Genomic DNA, 22,456 nt, shown 5'->3' on the forward strand with positions numbered 1-22,456 from the left:
GCTCAGCGCAGGCAGCGCCCCGGCCGCCCGCGCCTCCGCCGGGGGGCGGCCCCGCGCGCTGCCGGGCCTCGCCGCCATCTTGGCCGCTGCCCCGGGAGCGGGACGGGCCGAGCCGGGCCGGGGCGAGCGGGCCGCACCGGGCCGGGGGAGGTACGTAGGGCGTGGGGGATGCCCGGGCCGCCGAGGGAGGGCTCACCGGGGGGCGTGGGTCTCCGCGTTCGGGGGAAGCGGCGGCCGTCGCGGTGGGGCAGGTCTCGGCGGCAGCCGCGGGAATCCCCGCGCGGCCGGAGCCACCTGGGCCCGGCCCCGTCCGCAGCCGCCGGCAGGTCTGTGTGGCTGGCGTGGGGCAGGGGTGACAGCCCTGGCAGCGGTGGTAGCGGGAGACGGCCCAGTAGATCTGAGACTTCCCGTTTTACCCGCGTCCGTTTTCGTTGTCCGGTGTCCATTTAAATACAAAATTATTTCCGCGTTTGAATAAAAAAACCTGTTTTCCTGGGCTCTGGTGCGTGCGCCGGCGCCTGTCAGAGCTGCGGGTGTGCGGGGCCTCGGCGTGAGGTCGGGCGGCGAAGCGGCCGGGCTGGCTGCTGCTGGGGGTCTGCCCGGGGCGGTGTCCCCGTCCCAGCGGGATCTCCACAGGTTACTCTCTGAAATGCTAAGCCGTGGTGAGAAGGAGGGGTTATGCACAGGGCGGTCACTTGGTTTAGTTTTTAGGGGATAAGGCACAGGGCCTGCTGGAGGGGTTGCAGGAGCTGCCGTTCAAAGCTGTATGCAAACCCGACAGCAGAGCTCCGCCAGGAGAGGCGGGGGGGGCTCCAGGAGGGGTAGCACCCAGGTCACCTGAATCTTTCTACAGCAGCATTGCTGCAAACATAGTGGTTCTGGTCATGCGGTGCTTGATTAACCAGCAAGGGGCACCGTGAGGGTAGATTTGCGTAATACACACTGGAAATTCATCTGTTACCATCCACCCCTGTGTATTGCATATCGCTTCTACCCTGTTCAGTACCTAACAAGGTAGCTGAGTGGAGGTTGGTGCTGCTTTTCTTCTGTTTCAGTGCTAATCTGCTTTGAGGTAGCAATGCACGTACCATCTTTTCAGTATGATGAACGATTTGTACCCATTAAATGTTGATCAAACTGGAGGAATAGCTTCACCATTAAATGTAGCCACTGTATAAGCAACCAGGCAAAAAATCATACTTGAATAATGAAAATTTGTGTTCGTAGGAGGGAGATTGCAGTATGGGAGAGGAAAAGCTATTTTGCAAGAAAAGCACCAGCAAATTAAATTATTCATGCAAACGGTAAAATGTTGGAAGCGGTGTTTTACAAAAGAACTGACTATGCCAACCATGAGAATGATTCAGCTGGCAGTTCCCAGGAGGCTTCTCATTTATTCAGAAAAACCCGTAAGAGTGATATTTCACTGCAAATGTCTAGTTTTGTAGTTTAGTAAACATTGGGTGCTAACTCAAAAACACAAGCAATCCTTGTTTTGAAAAAAAAAAAAAATGGGACAAGCAGATTCTTTCCCATCTGTGTGCACATACTACCTGAAAATTCCTTGCAGGTGGCAAATTAAACATTAAGACCACTCCACACACTCTTAACTTTGCTGTCCTTGTCCAGAAATGAAATTTCCTGTTGTGCAAAACAGCTATGCACCACTAAGTCCCAGTTACTCTTTCAAACAAAGCTCTCCTTACAAGCAGTTCTGCATTAAGAATCTTAAATAGAAACTTTGTCATGAGAATTCATGACAGAGAAATTGAAGTCCTTGAGATAGAGAGGTCTGAACAGCAGGTGACAAGTGGCAGCTGTGCTTCATGGCTGTAATAATGGGAAGAAACCAAATTAAACCTTTTTAAAATGTTAAGTTCCTTCTTGATATTTCCTTTTTATTTTCCCCCAACTTACAGCTTCCTGTATAGCTTTCAAAACTTGGTTAATACACAGAAAATAACTGAAATGTTTTTTATGCTTTTTCAACATAATGCATGAGAGGCTGCTTTTTAACAGGAACTTAGAAGATTCTGTAAGACTGTTCATGAACCTGATTTTATTCATATAGGGTGGAAGAATTAAAGAGTGCTGCTCAGCTGTCTTCTCATAGAAGAGAAGGGAAGTAAAAATGGTTATATACCTTCTTTCTACCATCTGCGTTTGGGCTAGTTGTGGCGGAGTACACACACATTAGTAGGAGCTGCAATTTACAGCAGGGTTCCAGCGATACTTGTTGGCTCTGATCTAGTATTTCAGTAGTGCATGGCTCTTTGGCACTGTGCTTGTCCTTTCTGGAACCTTGAGTGCCTCTTAAAATAGAGCCTGTGAAAAAGAGCAGTATAAAGCTGGTAGCACTGTCGCTCTGGCCCGTCAGACTTACTGGAGCAGTGAACTGGGAGACCACAATGGAAAACATCTTCCCAAAGAACTACTGAGATGAGGCTTTGATATCCTGTGATCGAATCCGGTTAAATCCGGTTGGCGGCCAGTCACGAGTGTTGTCCCCCAGGGCTCCGTTTTGGGGCCACTTCTCTTTAATATCTTTATTGATGATCTAGATGAGGGGATCGAGTGCACCCTCAGTAAGTTTGCAGATGACACCAAGTTGGGTGGGAGTGTTGATCGGCTCGAGGGTAAGGAGGCTCTGCAGAGAGACCTGGACAGGCTGGAGCGATGGGCTAAGGCCAACTGTAGGAGTTTCAATAAGGCCAAATGCCGGGTGCTGCACTTGGGCCACAACAACCCCCAGCAGCGCTACAGGCTTGGGGAGGAGTGGCTGGAGAGCTGCCAGTCAGAGAGGGACCTGGGGATGTTGACTGACAGCCGGCTGAACATGAGCCAGCAGTGTGCCCAGGTGGCCAAGAAGGCCAATGGTATCCTGGCTTGTATCAGAAATAGCGTGGCCAGCAGGGACAGGGAAGTGATCTTACCCCTGTACTCGGCACTGGTGAGGCCGCACCTCGATGACTGTGTTCAGTTTTGGGCCCCTCACTACAAAAAGGACATTGAATTACTCGAGTGTGTCCAGAGAAGGGCAACAAAGGTGGTGAAGGGTCTGGAGCACAGGTCTTATGAGGAGCAACTGAGGGAACTGGGGGTGTTTAGTCTGGAGAAGAGGAGGCTGAGGGGAGACCTCATCGCCCTCTACCTGAAAGGAGGTTGCAGAGAGCTGGGGATGAGTCTCTTTAACCAAGTAATGAGTGATAGGACAAGAGGTAATGGCCTCAAGTTGCGCCAGGGAAGATTTAGACTGGATATTAGGAAGCATTTCTTTACAGAACGGGTTGTTAGGCGTTGGAATGGGCTGCCCAGGGAGGTGGTGGAGTCCCCATTCCTGGAGGTGTTTAAGAGTAAAGTTGACTTAGCGCTTAGGGATATGGTGTAGTTGGGAACTGTCAGTGTTAGGTCAATGGTTGGACTGGATGATCTTCAAGGTCTTTTCCAACCTAGATGATTCTGTGATTCTGTGAATCCTGCTGTCTTGTTCAGAGTTCTCCATGGTTTGCCTGGAATATGAGCCTAATTATCAGTCTGTTCCTGAAAATCCTGTTGACAGTAAATGAGTGACAAGATACCTTACTTGTGTCCATTTGGTCCTCACTTACCTATTCAGTACTGCTTTCAGAGAGTGAATTTCTTAAGTGGTCCCTTAGTTGTCCTAAAACATCTGATTCAGATGTAAATTGTGTTAGAAATGTTCCATCTTCATGTAAAAATGTAGGTTTAGCAATGAATTTTTAATTGTTGGGGTTTTTTTCTATGAAACTCTTGCTTTTTCAGCTTTTACAGTAAAGCTTTCTGTTCTTGCAGGTCCCGAAGGGAACTGCAGTTATTCGGTATCTAATAGTGTTCGATTATTCAGGATCTAACATTGTTCTGTTGACAAGAGATGGAACTATCTTGCCAGCAATTAGAAGATTTATACTGGAACTAAATTGAACAGAGGCACCATGCAAATGTATTATTGGAAAGCTCATCAGTCAGTAGATGAAATGCTGCACAAATATGCAGGCTGTGATTGTTACTGGTAAAAGCATGGAGGAAGTTGGAAATTTTGTTATGGATACCAAACACTGATTTAAGACAACTTCAGAGTATTCTCAAAGGACTACTTCATTTTAAAAACAATTCCAGAAAGTTACTAACAGTGTTTTAAATGAGAGTAAAGATAAATAAGATAGTAAAAATAAATAAATGTATACTGAGCATCTGGGAAGCAGTGTTTAGTCTTTAATAGGGATGATCTTGCTGATAAAATATGCATCTGAGTAGTTGTACAGACACAAGTGCTTTATGGTGTTGAGTTAGAAATGATTTGGTTATGGAAGTTTTGCTTGATTAATGGAGAGGGACACCAGGCAGTTCTTAAGAAGGATTATAAAAATGTTTTTACTTTAATGTGCAGATACTTAAGCCATGGGCATCTTGTAAGTAAAAAGATTAATGATACTTGGGCAGCAGCAGTAAGATATGCTAACAATGATAGGAGCCTTATGAAAACCGTGAAATTACAGAACATTCACATTTTAGCAAGATCTGAGACTTCCAGGTCTGTCAGTTTGAATCACAACTTCTAATGTTGTGTCAGGTTGGTCCAGCCAGTTATACGTATGTTCAGAGGTGCCATGGTGGCTGTCTTGAAAATGTCATTCAAGTGTTTAATAGGACTTCTCTTCATTAGGTTTGCTGTTTTAAGAGCTGGTGAATGGGACTGGGGAGTTGGGGCAAAGGTTGTCTAGTTTTGCCACATTTGTGACACAGTTTGAATTTATAGGAAAACCAGCTGGTTGTGACAAAAATACTAGCTTTAAAATAGAAATAGAACTGCCTATCTTAGCTTAATTGTTTCTCCACATTAATTTAAGCATTTGATTACTTTCCATTCGCTTGTCACTAGAAGTTCATTTCCACAAATCTGTAACAAAGGCTCAGACAGTCCACCCCCACTAATCCTTCCACCTTTCAGAGCAGCTGTGCCAAATGCCAGGAACGTGGAAGCTGTGGAATACTTTCCCAGTGATAGTCCCAGTTTGAGCTGTTTTCAGTAATTACTACTAGCTCTAAAGGGGCATTGCAGAGGTCAGTGATCAATTCCTCACTTCCTGGTTTTCAGAGCTTTGACTGTAACTCAGCTCAGTGTTAAGGAAAAGCAGCTGGTAAGAGTCTTTCTGCATTAATTACATTTTAGAGTACTTAATTGTAGCCAAGGACAAGCATGTGCAATCAGTCTTTTTCCCGTGCTTGCAGCCTTTCCTTCTTGCCAATGAGCTCCACTTTTGTCTTGTGAGCCTGCTGTGACTTCAGTCCAGATGTTTCTGTGCCAAGAGATTGAAAAAATAGTAATGTTGCAAAATCCAGATTTAGTCAAAAGAAAAGATACAGACTTGGAAACAGCGTATCGAAGGCGCCTTAGTTAAAATATTTAGTTCTTCTGTGAGGACTTCAAATTCTGGTAGGATGGAAATGACTGCAAAGAATCACGTGTAGTTTTGCATGTCAGAGCAGGGGTGGGAAAGCTGAGAAGAAGCAGAAAAACCTCTGCTGGACTGCTTGTTGTTGCAGAGCCTGTCAGATGCCTTTCAGTCAGGCAGTAGTATGGAAGGCTGCCAGCCCACTGAAAATGAGCTTGGATGGCTTGCTCTGGACAAAAGATGCAAATAATAATCCACGTACATCTTCAGTCTAAAGCAGAGAGGAGAGGCATGTCCTTTTGAAATAGTCCTAGAAGCACACTTTCGGTATTTTACGTCGAGTGGTTTTATGCTGCCATCTCAAAGTGGTGTATGTGTATGCTTCTGCACAGGTACTCCCACGAGTCTTAAATTTTGGTGGTGTGCTTTTGCTACTGTTTTTTTAAACTTACGAACTTTGAATCAAGACCTTTACCCTCAAAGTGCTGCAGCTCTTAAACATGCTTTGCTGTTTGTCCACAAGTATTAACTTGACCTATTGGTGTGAGGAATCTTGCTGTTACTAGATGGATTTCTTATGTTCAGCATTTTTTAATCTTTTTTTTCTTTGCCTATCTAATGTTCTGATGAGATAGAAGAAGGTAGGGTACTGAGAAGTTAATTCAGGGATGTCTACATGTCTGAAATGAAATCTGGCACTCAAAAATAGAGTAGCAGGGAGATCTTCAGTATTGGGAGCACTGTAAGCAATTTTTGTTAAATAATAGCTTACATAAGGTATTTTTGTAGTAGTACCAGTTGTAAGGTATCCAACGTGAAATCCATCTTTAATTGGCTGATGCCAATTGCTTGACAGTGTGTGGGATAAATCAAATTACTTAGTCTTGCATATAACAGACTGATGTCCCCACTGCCATAAGAGCTTCTTTATTCTGGTCAGCGCTGGGAAGCATACAAACTGAGCTGCCCGTTGACTGATAGGGCAGGGCTCCTGCCCATGGGTCCACCTGCTTTGTACTTAGGTTGCAAGGAGAGAGCTTCAATTTTCCAGTGCTTCAAATTAGCAGCAAATTAGTGTACCGCTAATACTTGTGAAGGAGAAAAGGAGTATGTGAGGGGTTTTAAAGGGAACTCTTACTCTAGAAGCAGAACAATTATGTATCATGGGAAATCCTGTAATTCCTATCTTCCAACCCAGAAGACAGGGTAGGCAGTTAGGTGGTATTTTACTGCTCAGTTTCCACAGATACTGTAAAGCTGTGATCTGCCAAGCATGGTCCCCAGGATCAGTTTGCTACTCCAATTCAGCACAAGGCCACACCAACACTCGTTAATGAACACAGCCAGTACCTGGGCAGCTTGGGGCAGATGAGTAAACAGGGGCAGTGGTCCAGTGCTACAGCCTTTTCTGGCTACCCATGCCCTCCCTCGATTGTATATCAAGTCATGGTCTAATACCCTAGGTGGAACTTAGGGCAAAAGAAGAGGCCCTGCTAACACAGACATTTCATGCACCAGGAGCTTGCTGTGGGCACAGTAGAATGAAGTGGCTGTGTTTAGGTAGCAATTATGTTGACCTGCTGCGTGGCTCTGCTTGTTAAAAGTATATCGTGACAAATGCAGTCACTTCTGATCAATAGAATCTGTAGGAGGATTAACAGCAGGACAACTGTTAGGGCTTAAAAACACTGTCACGTGTATCTGATATACTTTGTGAGAGTATCGTCCGAAGCTGCCTGCAGTCCAGCATGGCTTCTCCACAGTGGGCTGTAGATCAAGTCCTCTAGAAATGGAGTCTTACTGGTGCTGCTTGTATGGAAACTCCTATGCAGCTTTGTGTGCATTTACTAGGAATTGGGTCTTGTATTTGTTAACAGATATGCTATTGTATCCATATTAAAATGTACAGAGAACTATTCTAAGCTTTATAGCTGATCACCTTCATATGTTTGGGCTGCCTTGGTGTGGAACAATACTGACATTCAGTGGTTGATTATACTTGCCACCATTGTGTGACTATCCAGGAGATTTTGGAGGGTTTTAATGTTCAGCGCTGGCTAAATTCAGAACATGTTTAGTTGAACTGGATTAAAGCAGTTGTGTCAAGGCTCCTTTATAAGAATGTTGTGCTTACAGTATTAAAATTGTCTGTTTTTTTAACAAACTAAATTAGAGATTAATTTGGGCCGGGAGAGATACAATAGAAACACGCAATAATGCTTCGTGGCTTTGTTTTCTTTCCCACTCTTAAGCAAATTGGCAATCACAGTTCCCAAAAGAACTTCCTCTTATATACCATACTGGCTTAGTTGGATATTTCTGTTCACATTTTGACTATTGGTCTTTTTGTGTCTACCACCAAGACAGTGTGTGCTCTTAGCCAGAGGTACCTAAGACCTGACAAGGCCCCAGTGAAATGAGCACATTGCTGTCATGCATGTGAAGGAACAGCTGGAGTTTAGAATTTGAAAAGCTGGATCTTGGCTCCCTTCTCACATCTGCTGACTTAGGTGGAGGGAAATAGCATGCTAACTACCTTCTTTAGTAGTCCTTTTTCACTTCTCTGGTGAGCTTTGGAAGGCATACTTTTTGTTTTGTCAAGATTTGTAGGGCCAGACCATTTATTTTTCAGTGTTACAAGCATGTTGGGAAGTCAGCCTAGTACTCTGGGCAGTTTAGATTCAGACACAGCAAGAAGAGCTCACTCTGGATGGGGCTGAATGCTTATTCCAGTGTTTTGGAATGAGGCTTAATCATACAGTGTTTGGACTTCTTAAAATCAGGGCGGGGGGCTGGGCCAGTTACATCTAGATGCTTCTGTGCCGTCTTCATATTTGTGTGGCAGAGTTAACATTAGCAAAGGACCAAATTTTACCTGCATTTTATGGCATGATCCTGGCCAAACATCCTAAGATTAATAAAAAAGCTATGATAGGTTTTTGCTAGATGTGTTTGGCTTCTCTTGGGCATGCAGAGTTGACAGTGGTCTTCCTGTTTCAAGGTGTGGATGCCTGGTAACTCTTTGGCCTCTTTCCAGTAACTCTTTGGCCTCTTTCCAGTCACGTTTGAATTCCGCCAAAGGCTAAATAAACTTCAGTTCAGGACACCTCCATTGCCATCATCTGCCCATTTCCACCACCTCCTTTGTGTCAGCTGTAGCACTCTGGCAATGTTGCATCAGGAAGCTGATCTGACCAGATACTTGTTCTTCTGGGACAATTTATAGCTGGACCAGTTTCCTAACGTAGGTAATTGCAGAGCCACAAACCTGCTCAAATGTTTTTTTACCTGGAAGGCAAAAGGGATAAATAGCAAGTGGCAGGGGCAGCTTCTTCAATAACAGAATTGAGTTTATGCAGGATATAAGTACCAGGTTAACTTAACCTTGAGGAGCTGGTGCTTGGGTTACAATTTGTTTGTTTTGTTTTCTAAGCCTGAGTTTAAACTTGGACCTTATTTTTGTCAGAGGATGGTTGTGCTGCAGGTCAGCTAAAACATTGTATCTGTCTCATGTAAAGGCTGAAGAGATAAACAAGTCTGATAGCATTTGTCTCTTCTGTAGCTGTGGAGAAAATAGTTTATTCACTTCACTTGAATCAACAACTTAGTTCACTTACTATCTTGTTGAAAGTTGAGAAATAGACTGGGAATTAGTTTCTTAAAAAGGCAGATAAACTTCTTGTCCCATGAATAAAATGAAGGATCAGTGGCTGAGGCATGTTATTTGTAAATCTTTGATGATATAAGAAAAAAACAGTTACATTCCTTATCTGCATTTCATACTCCCCTTTTTCATGAGTGAGTTTTTAAGCGTAAAACATTTTATGTAAACATATTTCATGTGTCAAGCATATTTGAGGCAATTTTACTCATTAAATCAGATTTAAACTCCTAGTTTTGTGTACATTTAATGAATTCCAACCCTTTAGCCAAGTGCAGCTTGACATAAAACATAAGTAAAAGACTAATCAACCAGCAAATAAAAACCACTTTTCTAGTTCAGTGGCTGGAAGCTGACAAGCTAAAGATCTGTATCTTTTTAAGACAGTGCAATTCTTAGTTATGTGTGTAAATGTTATGCAAACTCCTCTGACATAGGAAATTCTATGTATAAATTATCCATACATGTTGCCAAACATGTTTAAGTAAGTGTCACCTCATGAGAGTCCGCTTTTTCTTTAAGAAATAAATTACAAATACCAAATAGGGGCGAAAGTGGAAATCAAGGGTGCTAGCTTCTTGCTTACATTGTGATATGTTAGTGCCTTAATCCACCATGAAATATTTTGTGGTGGAGCGTTCCTCTAAGTAAAGAAAATGCAATTTAAAGAAAAACAGCAAAGCCAATCTTAAACTCACAGTGCATGTTAATAAAGAATAACTGTTTTAAGAAAGGGAATCTGGGAGAAGAAATAATGTCAATCCTCATGTCCTTTTGTTTATTTTAACTTCTTTGAATGTGTTTCCAACAGAAAATGATCCACAGCCTGTTTCTTATAAACTGTTCTGGTGATATATTCTTGGAGAAGCACTGGAAGAGCGTTGTGAGCCAATCTGTGTGTGATTATTTCTTTGAAGCTCAGGAGAAAGCAATTGATGTTGAGAATGTGCCTCCTGTCATCTCAACACCACATCACTACCTCATCAGCATCTATCGGGATAAAATCTTCTTTGTGTCTGTCATACAAACAGAAGTGCCACCACTCTTTGTAATTGAATTTCTGCACCGAGTAGCAGATACTTTCCAGGTCTGTCACCATTAAATAATTTTAACATTGAAATAATTCCAAGGGAATTTGTGTATAAACTTCTTTTAAAGAAAGGTAATAAACTCTTCTGTCAGTGACTTTCCCTTTTGCAATTTTTAGCTCAAGCACTGGTTTATAGAGTACAAAGGAAAATAAGGTATATTTTGTGCATTCATTTGTAGTTACCAGTGCACATGCACTAAAACCCAAGTCCCAGTTTGTAAATGCTGTCTTTTTTCTGTAAGCTTTTGTACTGTTCATGTTATATAGATGAAAAGAAGGAGCTTGCAGTCATGAAGAGCTCTGTAGGGAAGAAAGAGCTGCGAAGCTTGAGTCAGTTTTCAACCTCTTTCACAGATAGTGTAAATAAAGGAACCTCTGTGAAGACCAAGCATTGCCAAAAGATAGTCTCCTTATTTTACAGGAGTCTTCTAACTGAAGTTGTGTTAATGTTCACAAGTGGGAAAACCTTTGGGACATATAATACTAGTAAACCAGCTTACATTAATTTCACTGTTCATTCTGTCTTTATTTCTAATTAGATAATAAATTTAACATATGATGCCATCGGACTACAGAAGTAGCTAGTCAGTTTAGGCACTAAAATTCCTTGATATATTGGAGGGTTTCTGTAAGCAAAAAATGCAAACAAAATTCTGCAAAGCATTTTAATAGGAATAAAAATCCTCTCCTTTGTAATCTCTAATTTGTTTAGGATTACTTTGGCGAATGTTCTGAGACGGCAATTAAGGACAATGTAGTAATTGTGTATGAGCTTCTAGAAGAAATGTTAGACAATGGCTTTCCACTGGCAACAGAATCTAACATACTGAAGGAGCTGATTAAGCCTCCTACAATTTTGCGCTCCGTTGTCAACTCCATCACAGGTATGAAAAATAATTTTCAGCGGTGATTGGCTGCTTAAAAACAAAGCCCCATCATGCTTCAGAGTGAAAAAATAATATCTTACTGGTATGAATCTGTAAGGTAAGGCCACTGTCGAACCACTTCTCACAATTAAGAGCTGAATAAAAGCAATTTCCTTCTTATTTGCAGTTCATGCCTGGCCCCTTTGATATCCCCAGAGGCAGGACCACAGCTGCTGAAATCCCTCAGGAATTGCAGTTCCCAGCACAGACAGCACATACTGTAGGCAGGTGCTCTGGGATAGGTACAGAGCTAGCCCCAAGCCTTGAATAACAGAGGGGCATCGGAGAAGGTTATGCGTTTTGTAAGAAATGATTATAGAGAGGTATATAACAGATATCTGATAAATCTTTGCTGACTGGGAAGAGATAGCATGAAGGGAAGCAAGTAGCCTGTCCTCAGCCTCCTCCTCAGCCCCACCACCATCAGCATCCATCAAGTTTGGAGCTGGTTTCAAGCAGTTGTAAACGGGTATGTCTGGCACTGACAGAGCCAAATGTCTGTCAGCTGAGCTGGTGGAATCTGCTTGTCTGCCAAGTGGGTGCAAGGGAGGTACACCGTGAGGTGTCACATGGGGACAGAGATATGTGAGATGTTTGCTTGCACGTTGCATTAGTGAAGGGTAGTAGGTGGGCTGCAGGGCCACACAGAGGTAGTGCTTGGACGAGCTGGTCTTTGAGGTAGCACACTTTAATCTTTTGAGTATAAATCTCATCAGTTTGAATTTCTGTTTTTTGGTCTTTGGTTGTTTTTTGGTTTTTTTTTTTAATGTGGTTTTGGATGATAGTAGTTATGAAAAATACCTATGATGTTAATGGACTAGATGCACCACTGTAAGGGGAATTAAGACTCCTGAAGCCAAGGGTTGCAGCATCAAATCCTCTTGTTTCATCTAAAGCCTTATTAGAATTCCCTAGCAGGCTAAAGTGCCTGCCCAGGGCAGCCTGCATCTTGTCACTGTCAACAGCTCAGCGTGAGCCAGTGGGAGATGGCAGGCAGCCTGAGAGCTCTCCCACCTACCTGGCCTGGCAGCCCAGCCTGCGTAGCACTGCTGCACCCAGCAAGGCTGCTGAGGGACACAAGGCACAGACACAGCAACTGCTCCCCTTCAAGATGCAGTGGGAGGGAGGAAATGGTTGCAAATCCTCCCCCATGTGTTATAGCACCGGGGTTGACTTTAGGGAGGGATTTTCCTGTGTGGGTTATTTCACTAGCTCAAAAGAATGAAAAATTCTGTTTTCTGCCTGCTAGGAGAGGGCCTACCTAGCAGGTTGTGTAGAAAAGAGAAATGGTGGCTGCCAGCCTGTCAGTGAAGCTGTCTGACATGGCCGGACACACTGCTGTATTCGTTGTGCTAAAGGACACAAGCAAGCATGAGCTGTGGCCCTGTCCTGAGACCTCCTTCTAGCAGAGGGAGTTACTTCCACTATACTGGGATTCCAAGATCAGTCATTTAAGCCTCAGAAGTGTTAAGTTTGGGGTTTTTTTCCTTTTTAAAGAGTCATCAGTTTACTTTATAACTGGGTAGCTCAGGAAGCCCTTTTCTAACACTGTGTGGTAAGAACCAGAAGCCAAGGGTGACAGCAAGGCAAGAAGGAGCAGTGGCATCACTGTTAAGGAGCCCAGAAGTTGAGCCAACAGGTCAGGGTCAGGATCGGGATCAGATGATAACAGGGTCATCTACAGCTCAGTGATTGCCTGGAAAGTCCATCATGATGAGAAAGGTCAAGCCAGAAAGTCAAGTCCATGGGCCAGGGTCTGGATCAGTTTGGCATGTGGTCAGGTGTGGACGTGGCTGTCATGTTGCTGCAGGGTAGCTTGGGTGGGTACCCAGGGTGAGAGCCTCAGCCGAACAACAGCTCCCAAGCGAAGGGGGTTCTCCCTCCCTAAGGCTTCTTCCATAACAACTCTCATAACAACTTCATAACAACTCTCATCAGTAAATCAGCCCTGAGGACAGCCAGCTAAAACTCTTAGGAGAAGGGGGAAGTGTGCTTAAGGCCCTCACAAGGAGCTGTAATGTCCTGAATTGTAGTGATTAAATCCTTCGCAAGATCTAGCTAACTCCTCCTGCTAACTTGAGCCTTGTATTTTGTGTGCAAAATAGTCTGAAAACCGTAAGTCTGAACACATACTTAAAGTGCATTCACATTACCGAATGAATGAAATTTTTGCGGTCCAGGTTCTAGTTTGCAGTTATTGGGGGCAAATCTTGATTTGTTTCTTAATTTTAGCAGTTGAAACATTCCTCTTGTGATTAATTACTGATTTTGACTTCCTTTTCATTTTTAAGGCAGTAGTAATGTGGGTGACACACTTCCCACCGGACAGTTGTCTAACATTCCTTGGCGCAGAGCAGGGGTAAAATACACAAACAATGAAGCCTATTTTGATGTTGTTGAAGAAATTGATGCAATTATAGACAAATCAGGTAAGATGCCTTGTAAACTCATTCTTGTTTGTTGCATGTTTACATTTAGCTGCTGATGTTTAGAGAGAATACAGTCCAACCACCTTTTTGTGTGTGTTTTATGTACATGAATCTATATCTTTAAATAAAAATATACCATTTAAAATGATGTCCCCAAATGTATTTCTTCAGTTCATCTTAAAATAGCAACATGCTCTAGGCTACTTCCAAGAACATCCACAAGAAATATATACTTTGATATTTTCTGTTTGTATATTGATTGTCTCTTAAGAGATATAAATGGAAAAAAATAGTTGAAGTCTTAGATGTGATGAGAAAATTATCTTCCATTTTTCCTGCCAACAATTTACTGTAGTCCTCGTAGGCCCTCAAATGAGCAAGACAAAAGCTTTCATTAGCTTTCTTCCGATAGCAAGACAAAACTTGGTGCAAAATAGCTGGACAGTATTGTTTTCCTTATATATAAACTGGAGCCAGGTACTATGAAGCGTAATAATACTGATTTCTTTTCTGTAAATGAAACATGATATCTTCAAATACAAACATCTTTAATCTGAGATTTAACTTTGAGGAGGAATCTGATAACTTCTGTGTAAATGTTACCAGTGCCAAGAAGTAGAAGAAAGTGATCCATAAAGAAAACTGCTAAACTGTGGACAGGAGCCTGCTGGTTTGTTCATCATTGGGGCCATCAGTTCCTAAAGTTTAAGGCTGCAAGACACCATTTTTTGGTGGTATGGAGTAGGGAGCAATCTCTGATTTCTTCATTCAGTGCTGCTGTTGTAGCAGTAGTCAATGTTGTTTTGGTTCTGTACACCAACTCGACAAACGCTTTAGCCACAGTTGTCACTGGATAGTCATAAATAGCTATTGTGCAGCTCTTACTCTCACTGACTTGAAATTAAAAGAAGGTGGCAATCACAGTCAGAACACGCTGACAGCTGTGTTCAGGCTCCTAGCTCAGTAGGATTCCCCAGAGTAGTACAAGTGCTTAGTCTGAGGAGTTTTAATCCAAGACCATGTTTGTATTTCTGTATGTATTTCAAGCCCAATCAGTGTCCACTGAGTGTTTAAATTTTCTACTGAGGATCCACAGCAGTAGTCATGGATACTCTTTTCTGCCCTGATCACCTGGGGACTAGCAATGCAAGAATCTTTCTTCCTAACCTTCACTAGGACTAAGAAGTAGATAAGGTTGCTCCCCTACAATAGGGATGTTATCTTGTTTCATAGGGATATGGTTAACTGCTTTCATCTGAAACAAGATCTCTTCTTTTCAGAAAAAGTATTAGCCCACAGTTTCTCCTTCCCCTTGACTAGATCAGCAACAGTTTCTACATATCTTCTAAAATAACCTTTGCTTGTAGGGCTAATTAGTCCAGACTCCTGCTCATGCCTTTCCGTCTTTATAGGGCATTTAAGGAAATGAACCTTTCCTGGGTAAGATGCTTCGTATTCTTGGTTTGGGGTTTTTTTGCTATAGGTTTATTTAACATCCAGATGAATATGTAATCCCACTGTTAAACAAGCCATGCTTGTGAAAGCCAAGGTTATCTGGAGCTTTCTAGCACAAACTTACTGTGTTTTGATGTTGACTGTTTTGATGTGCTTCAACTTCCCTGCACCACTACACAACTTGCTAGTTTTCTGGAGACAGGGGACAGGGATGAAAGGAAGGAAGATTCAGAGCTTGCATATTCTGAAATTTTTATTTGCTTATTGCTGGCAACCAGTTCAAGCACACCCAGTAAAAGTCCTGTGTAACAGCTGGCACAAGTATAATTAGCTGATTTGGGACAAGCTGTTTGCTCTGGCTCATGTATTTCAGCAAGCTGCCCAGGCCTCAGGTAACTGGAATGACCTTTCCTATCTGTGCTTGGCATGTTCTTGAGTGTTGTGCAAATGTCATCTGTGCCCTCTAGCTGTACTTCACATTTGTTAGGCCCTTAATAATAATGTTAAGATAAATGTCTTTTTTTTCCCCACAGGTTCCACAGTCTTTGCAGAAATCCAAGGTGTTATTGATTCATGTATTAAGCTCTCAGGAATGCCAGATCTTTCTCTTTCATTCATGGTAAATTTAGTATATAATTGGGAATTTTAACTGCTCAGGATTTATTTTTCTTAATGATGAGAGTTAAATAATTTTAAGAGTGCAATCACTACTTCATGTGTTACACATACAAAAAATAACAAGTTTTGCATTGTATTGTAGAAGCTGCTGCATTGCTCAGTGGTTGGAATGGCTTTTGTCTGTACATAAAAATACACTCACAGGAACTGCTATGCCAGATCAGATCAGAAATCCATTTAGCTCAGTAATGTGTCTCAGATAATGGCTAGGAATGATACTTAAGACTCTAAGAATTGGGAATTATGTAAAGTTCAGTAGCTCATTCAAACTGCTGATACTTGTTGAGGTTTTACTTACCACTTTGCCACTATTACAGAACCCACGGCTGCTGGATGATGTCAGCTTCCATCCATGTATTCGGTTCAAACGCTGGGAGTCTGAGAGAGTCCTTTCGTTTATTCCTCCCGATGGGAATTTCAGATTGATCTCCTACCGTGTCAGTTCACAGAAGTATGTTTCCATTTAGACAGGCTGGTTCTTCAGATACACCATCTACTGCTTTCCAACTGAGTAACTGCAGATTTCTCCTTGCTGGGGTGGGGAAGCGGCATTGTTGCTAAAATGCATGTTCGCAGGTTTGTCTCATCTGTTGCTCTGTCCCCACTAAGACAAGAAAACAGTTTTTCAGTGAGCTGCTGGTACTCAGCAATCACTTTTTCAGTGGGATAAACCACACATGATGCAGGGCTGTTCATTCCAGTAATCCCTGCCGCTAGATGCTTTGTGGCTAAGTCTCTGTACACATAGAGGACTCTGATCTTCATAAAAAGAATAAAGAGAAAATGTCTCAACTGCAGATACTTGCAAACTAAGTCTGATTTGACAGGTGGCTGTTCTGAGAATTGGCTCAGTGAGATAACTTTTAAAAAAATAAACAGATAGAGGGAAAGAGATTAGGACAAGTGATTTGAAAAAAAATCTTTTTTTCCTGTGATTCTCTGCTAATAAAATCACTTCAGCAATGATATTGAAGAGCTGAGTGTCACATTTCACTTTTGAAACAAACTGGTTCTAACTTGAATACCTGCCAGAAATATAAGGACTATTTATGAGAAAGAGCACAGAAGTAGCCAGGCTGCATTCAGCTACTGTCTTCTCTTTTCAGCTTGGTGGCAATTCCTGTATATGTGAAACACATGATCAGTTTTAAGGAAAATAGTTCTTCAGGAAGATTTGATGTTACCATTGGACCAAAACAGAATATGGGGAAAACAGTAGAAGGAGTTGTCATGACAGTTCACATGCCAAAGGCCGTACTTAACATGAACCTCACTGCTACACAAGGCAGCTATACGTTTGACCCAGTTACTAAAGTAAGTCTTAAATTTTTATTTATTTAAATATCTAAGATGACATTAGAACAAGTCACACATATTGCAGAGCACTGCAGTAGTGTTCCACACTTAGTAGAAAACTTTCCCTTCAGCATACATTTATGAATTAAAATCTCTCTTTAAAATTTACTTTTTCAAACTTAGATACACACCAGTTGTGATTTCTGATTTTACCAGTCTCCCTTCCCTTCCCTTTCCCACTCCCTTTCCTTCCTCTCTTTTCCCCTGCTCCTTCACCCACCTAGTATTTTTCTTTAGTGGATGCTGCAGTATTTTGCTGGTGGTTTCAGCTATGGTATATTTTGCAGTCTATGTTCCTTAAAGCATACTTATCTGGAGAAAAGGCAGTAGACTTGAAAAGAGGTAGCCAGAAAGATGGGGAGCAGAAGATGAGAAAAAAAACCTCTTCCAAAAGATCTGCCTGAAGACACACAGGAAGGAAAACAAAGGGTCTGAAAAACTGTATCTTGGGAGTCCTGCTTTCTTGCCTTTGAGCTGGGGTTTAAGACCTAAATTTCGTAAAGCTCCTGAAGCTTCTTAGTACCCAGGAACCATTTCACTGAAATGCAGTCTGAGCCAGACCTTTCTGCTGGCTCCAACACCCTGCTCTGAGCTTTCCACTGCCCTTGGAATATCTCAGTCAGCAATTGATTTGAATTGTAAGTGAAAGCTCTCCAAGTAACATTTTGTTTCAAAAAGAACAGACCTTGATCTTTTAAAAACTCTTCAAGTCTCCTTTCCTCTCTGCAGAAATAAATTATACTGTGTTTTTATCAAGAGCTGGGATAACTAGGTGGATTGTAACTGCAGAAGTTTGTAGAAGTAGCGAGAACTGAGGTTTTTCTGCATTTATCAACAATTCTCAGTTTATGATAAGAACAAAAAAGCCCCTCTTTTGGGTTAGTAAAGGGTCAACTTGATTCTGTGTGTCTTTTCTAAAGTGTAAGAATCAATGGGAAACAAGTGACCCTTAGAAAAGTTACTGTAGTTTAAACATCTTCTGCCAAGTGCCTTGCTCCTGTCCTCCTCATTCTCGTGTTTAAATTCCTGTGACCTTTGTGCTGGTTACTCTCCTTGCTTCATGGATCTAGCCAACGCAGTCTAACAGGAACCATTACTAAGCGAACAAGATGAATTAAGTGCACAGACCAACTAAGGAATGCTGACAGGGCAAAAGAAATGCTGGGAAAGAAAAGACATCGTACCTGCAGGAGCCCTAACCATGCCATCTCCCAGTCAGTGGGATAATTCTCAGGGCTACCAGGCTACTTTCTGTACCCAGCCTGCAAACTAAAAGCTTGACATGAACTTGACCTCATAGGTTGTTTCCTAGAAAGCTACTGCTACTATTTATTCTCTCTTTCCTAACAAGGTGTTAACATGGGATGTCGGCAAAATTACTCCTCAAAAGCTACCAAACCTGAAGGGCATAGTGAACCTGCAGTCCGGAGCCCCCAAGCCAGAGGAGAATCCAAGTTTAAATATCCAGTTTAAGATACAGCAGCTTGCAATTTCAGGTGAGTGGGTGGGCGTTATGTGGAATTGGTACTGATGGGATGAGTAGCAGTAGGAAATGAAGTGGGAAACTTAATCTTATGATTAATTAGAGATGCTGATCTGAAATCAGCTTGGTCCAAAACAGTAAAGTCTGGTTTACCCAAACCTGACAGTTACCCTTGCTGGAAGACTCCCTTGCTGGGAATTGTGAATTCCCGATTGTTTTGCTTAAGAAAGACTGTGAGAAGTGTACAGAAGAATAGATTTTTCTTTGTTGACTTGTGCATTAAACATGCAAATTTATCTTTTCAGTGAAGAATGATGGATGATGATTTAGCATGCTGCTCTTGACTTGCTTTAGCCTTGTACCACTAAAGCCCTTTCTAGTGGTCAAAAAACTCCATTAATTTTAAAGAATGCCCTTCTTATTCTTTCCTTCTGGAGCTGGTTAGATTTTCATCTTCAAAACAATCTGCAAGTAAAATCAGAATGAAGTCTATAGGGTAAGTGCAAAAGTAAACTTAAAGCAAACAAGGCCTCAGTCTGCAAACACTTAAATCGTGCAAGTTGTCCATGTGTACAATCCTTCTGCAAGCAACCTTTGCAGGATTAAGGCCCTAACAGAGCAAAGGCTCAAATTTGGAAAGGAGGATAACTGAAGGCAGTAGATGAGAACTGGTGGTAGTACGTGTAGTACATTTCTAGGTAGGTGCAAGGCTATGGTCCTTTTGCTTCCTAGGCTACTTCGCTGAGGAAGTAATGGTTAGTTGTTGCATAAGAACAGAATCCTGCAGTTTCCTGTTAAACTTGCAACCCACTAGTTTAAATCTAGCAAAACATAGTGAATCCAGTGGCTGGATGCCAGAGGTAATGGACCTGTGAGAAAGCAGGGAGGGGACAACCTGAAACTTTTAGGTAATTAATAGCTACTGGCAAGCCTCAGTTAACAGTGAAAGGATTGCTGGTCCTTGCAATTATGATTTAGAGTGAAAAGAATTCTAAAGCTTGTCCTTTGCTTCATCTGCATTATCAGAAGCAAGTGTAGTGTACAGAAGCTGTGAAAGATACTCATTTGTTCAGTAGTTCATCCCTTGGAAGGAGGATGTTGGCTCACTGAGTAGAACAGAAAAAAGTTGTTGCCCTGCCAGGGCAGCTACAATTAGATGACAAGAATGGTCTCTTATGCTGTTTCAAACCAGATGAACTTGTGAAAGTAAGGAAAATTAGCTTCCTAACCGATCTTAACATGCTTCAAGAATGCAGGACTTTTAAACAGACTGACATGATTTCTAGCATTCTGCTCTTAACTTTCTACTTCTTTTTGTCTTTTTCAGGGCTGAAAGTGAATCGCCTGGACATGTATGGAGAAAAATACAAGCCTTTCAAAGGTGTCAAATATATTACAAAAGCAGGAAAATTCCAAGTCAGGACATGAGAAGATGCTCTACTTCCAAGAAGAAATTCCCCTTAAAAAAACTTGACTGCTTAGTGACTTATGTTGCTATTAATTAGGTGCCAATTAATTAATAGACACTGATTAGTTTGGGATCAAAGTATTTGTGCACAGCAGCTCTTAAAATTAAAGCATAGCTTAGTTTTTTCTTAATATGGCTTTAAAATAAGGTACTTCTTTTCTAATACACCTTCACTCTTTTTTTTACTGAATTGTTGTGCTGGTGAATAGTTTGATATAGGTGACCCACAAAATGTTGCAAACACTACACTGCCAGTCAGATACCAAAGCCCAGAGGCCAAGCACATTATGAAGGCCAGACAGGCCACTGGAAAATTCTTGTGGCGGCACATTTTGCTGCTGCAGCCGCCTGCAAAGAAAGCTCAGCTATTCTCACAGCCAGCTGCAAGCTGGCATTCCACGAAGCATCTTGTAATCCCTTCAGAAACAGAGAGTAGCAGTGAGAGGGGCAGGGGTCCCACAGGGGCCTGGGACATAGCAAGTGTCACTCCTGAGAAAGAGCTTCTGATGAAGAAAAAAATAATTTCCTTGTTGTTTACAAGAAATCGCCTTTCTTAAGAAGCATTTGCCTTAATCAGCTTTCATTTGTGCCATCTGCAGATGAGCTGATAAAAATAACATTCTGCATTAAATCTGGGAGGTGATTGTTGCTTCAGTAATCCACTTTCTTTCCATTATATCTCATCATCGCCATCATTTTTTTTAAGAATACAGTTGCAGAGAGTAAGATCTATTTTTTATGTGAAGCCTTTGCTTTGATTTAGATGTTCCACTTGTTCGAAGTGGATGCCACCAGATTTGTGCCGTGTGTACGTTGGAGCGTAGCTTTTTAGATAGCACAATAGAAGTGTCAAGTGTATTTAATGGTTGTGTGCTTTAACGTTATGAAATAAAGGGAACTCTACTGCAAATACATCTTCTCTTGTGAAATGTTCGCGCTATTGTAAACTGTTCATGATGCTCTTAAGCAGGAGACATCTGATATACAATTAAATGCTGACTATTTGTTACATCTTTACTGAACTTAATATAGCTGCACAGGGATAAAGTTTAGAAAGGGCATTTAGGAGCATGGCAGGTAAACTCCCTTTCATATTTTTTAGTTTTAAATGGAGGACAATTAATGTTTAGATTATGACATTGCAAAGACACAACAGTGATTATGCAGAGCTGACTAAACTTTTCCTTATACACCAGCGTAAGCTTGTTATCTCTGTAAACCACTGTGTGCTCCACAGTACCTGTCAGGTTTCAAACCGTACACTTGGTCTGTACATAGCAGGCTGAGAAACACAGGTTCAGAATTAAGGGTGGGATACTGGAGAATCTTTATTTCCTTAACCTGTTTGGCTTACAAATTGATGACTAGGTGCTAACTTGGCTTCAGACAAAGAATAGGAACTGAAGTCAATCAGTAGGCAAAATTTCAAGTACTGGGACAAAAAATGATCTGGTCTGAAAAAAGGAGGGGGAACCCATCTGAACACTGGCAGTAAGCCACTTAGGAAATGAGCATATATTCTCTGTTGGTAACTTTAGTAGTATCACTAGGGTAAACTTGGCCACAGACAACCATTGTGTATTTCTGAAATTACTGCAGATTAGCGTAAATAAAACAACACTTTTAAAAACCAGCACCTGTAAGAAAGCCTTGCATTTGCATAGACACAACACTGGGTATTAAAAGCTACCAACCTCCTAGTCTACCTTTTTCAACCAGAGAAACATCCGTCAATTCATTACTCATCTTACAGTTCCGCTCCGCATTTCACAGCAGATGGTATCCTTCAGTTATTTTACTAGAAGTCTTGTCTTCAGATGTAACTGATAACATCCCAAGCTTCAGTCTGAGTAGCCGGAGCTGCTCTCTGCATTAGCAGCCTGGAAATGCTGCACGATCTCCTTTCAGAACTGACACTATTACTGATTCCAAACATAATGTAATACCAAAACCGGCTAGCCTTAATGCCAACACTGCCCTTCAGCACGTTACAGAGCAAACCTTGCCAACCTTCTGTACCTCAGGCACCCGGGAAGCACGCACAAATCTGCTGTCTCTGGAAGAGATTTGATCCATACTTCACGCCAGCAGAAGTCACTGTCAACAAGAATTGCGCTCACTTGGTAGGAAACCACCCTGAGCATGGAGATGGTTTTCATCAGGAACAGTGTTTGTTGTGTGAAGCTTATACCTTTTGCTGTAGGTGTGCTGGCTCCCGCCATTTCTCCAAACACAGGAAACTTGACTGCAGAATCTGCAGAATCGGAACTGTGTTCATATTCTCCCTGTAATAAATAAATTGCACCAGCACCTGTATGAATAGTACAGCTTAAGAAACTGGAGGATGTCATTCTTGAGGAATTAGTACTCCCACTTTTGATCTCCCCCTCTCTAGGTGTCCAGTTCTGGGAGTGCTGACACAGGTGATTGTTTCTGAGGTTCTCATCCTCTCTCAGGTATGGGAAGAACTATGTGAGCAGTATGAAATCTGAATTT

General features: G+C 42.0%; 2 protein-coding genes across 5 annotated transcripts in view; one reads left to right on the forward strand and one right to left on the reverse strand.

Moving 5' to 3' along the window:
* The window catches only part of ADK (adenosine kinase), a 290,826-nt gene extending 290,070 nt beyond the window's left edge, over positions 1–756 (reverse strand). The window contains exon 1 of the mRNA XM_074830614.1: positions 197–756. The gene's annotated coding sequence lies outside the window, so the exon portion shown is untranslated. The remainder of the gene's footprint in view (positions 1–196) is intronic.
* Positions 35–20,870, forward strand: AP3M1 (adaptor related protein complex 3 subunit mu 1). Of its 4 annotated transcripts, XR_012623969.1 has the most exons (10): positions 35–150; positions 9,887–10,162; positions 10,878–11,049; positions 13,383–13,520; positions 15,509–15,594; positions 15,971–16,104; positions 16,760–16,967; positions 18,361–18,505; positions 18,798–18,988; positions 19,820–20,870. XR_012623969.1 is itself a non-coding variant. In XM_074830609.1 (9 exons), the coding sequence occupies exons 2-9, from the start codon at positions 9,890–9,892 to the stop codon at positions 19,918–19,920; spliced, it is 1,257 nt and encodes a 418-aa protein (XP_074686710.1). In that variant the 5' UTR covers positions 35–150; positions 9,887–9,889; the 3' UTR covers positions 19,921–20,870. The 4 variants fall into 4 exon arrangements, 3 of the variants coding, with proteins under 3 accessions (XP_074686710.1, XP_074686711.1, XP_074686712.1); XM_074830609.1 differs by lacking the exon at positions 18,798–18,988; XM_074830610.1 differs by lacking the exons at positions 35–150; positions 18,798–18,988 and adding an exon at positions 8,437–8,658.
* Positions 20,871–22,456: the final 1,586 nt, after the last annotated feature.

This window comes from Strix aluco, chromosome 7, assembly GCF_031877795.1.
Source record: "Strix aluco isolate bStrAlu1 chromosome 7, bStrAlu1.hap1, whole genome shotgun sequence".
In the NCBI taxonomy this organism is placed as follows: Eukaryota; Metazoa; Chordata; class Aves; order Strigiformes; family Strigidae; genus Strix; species Strix aluco.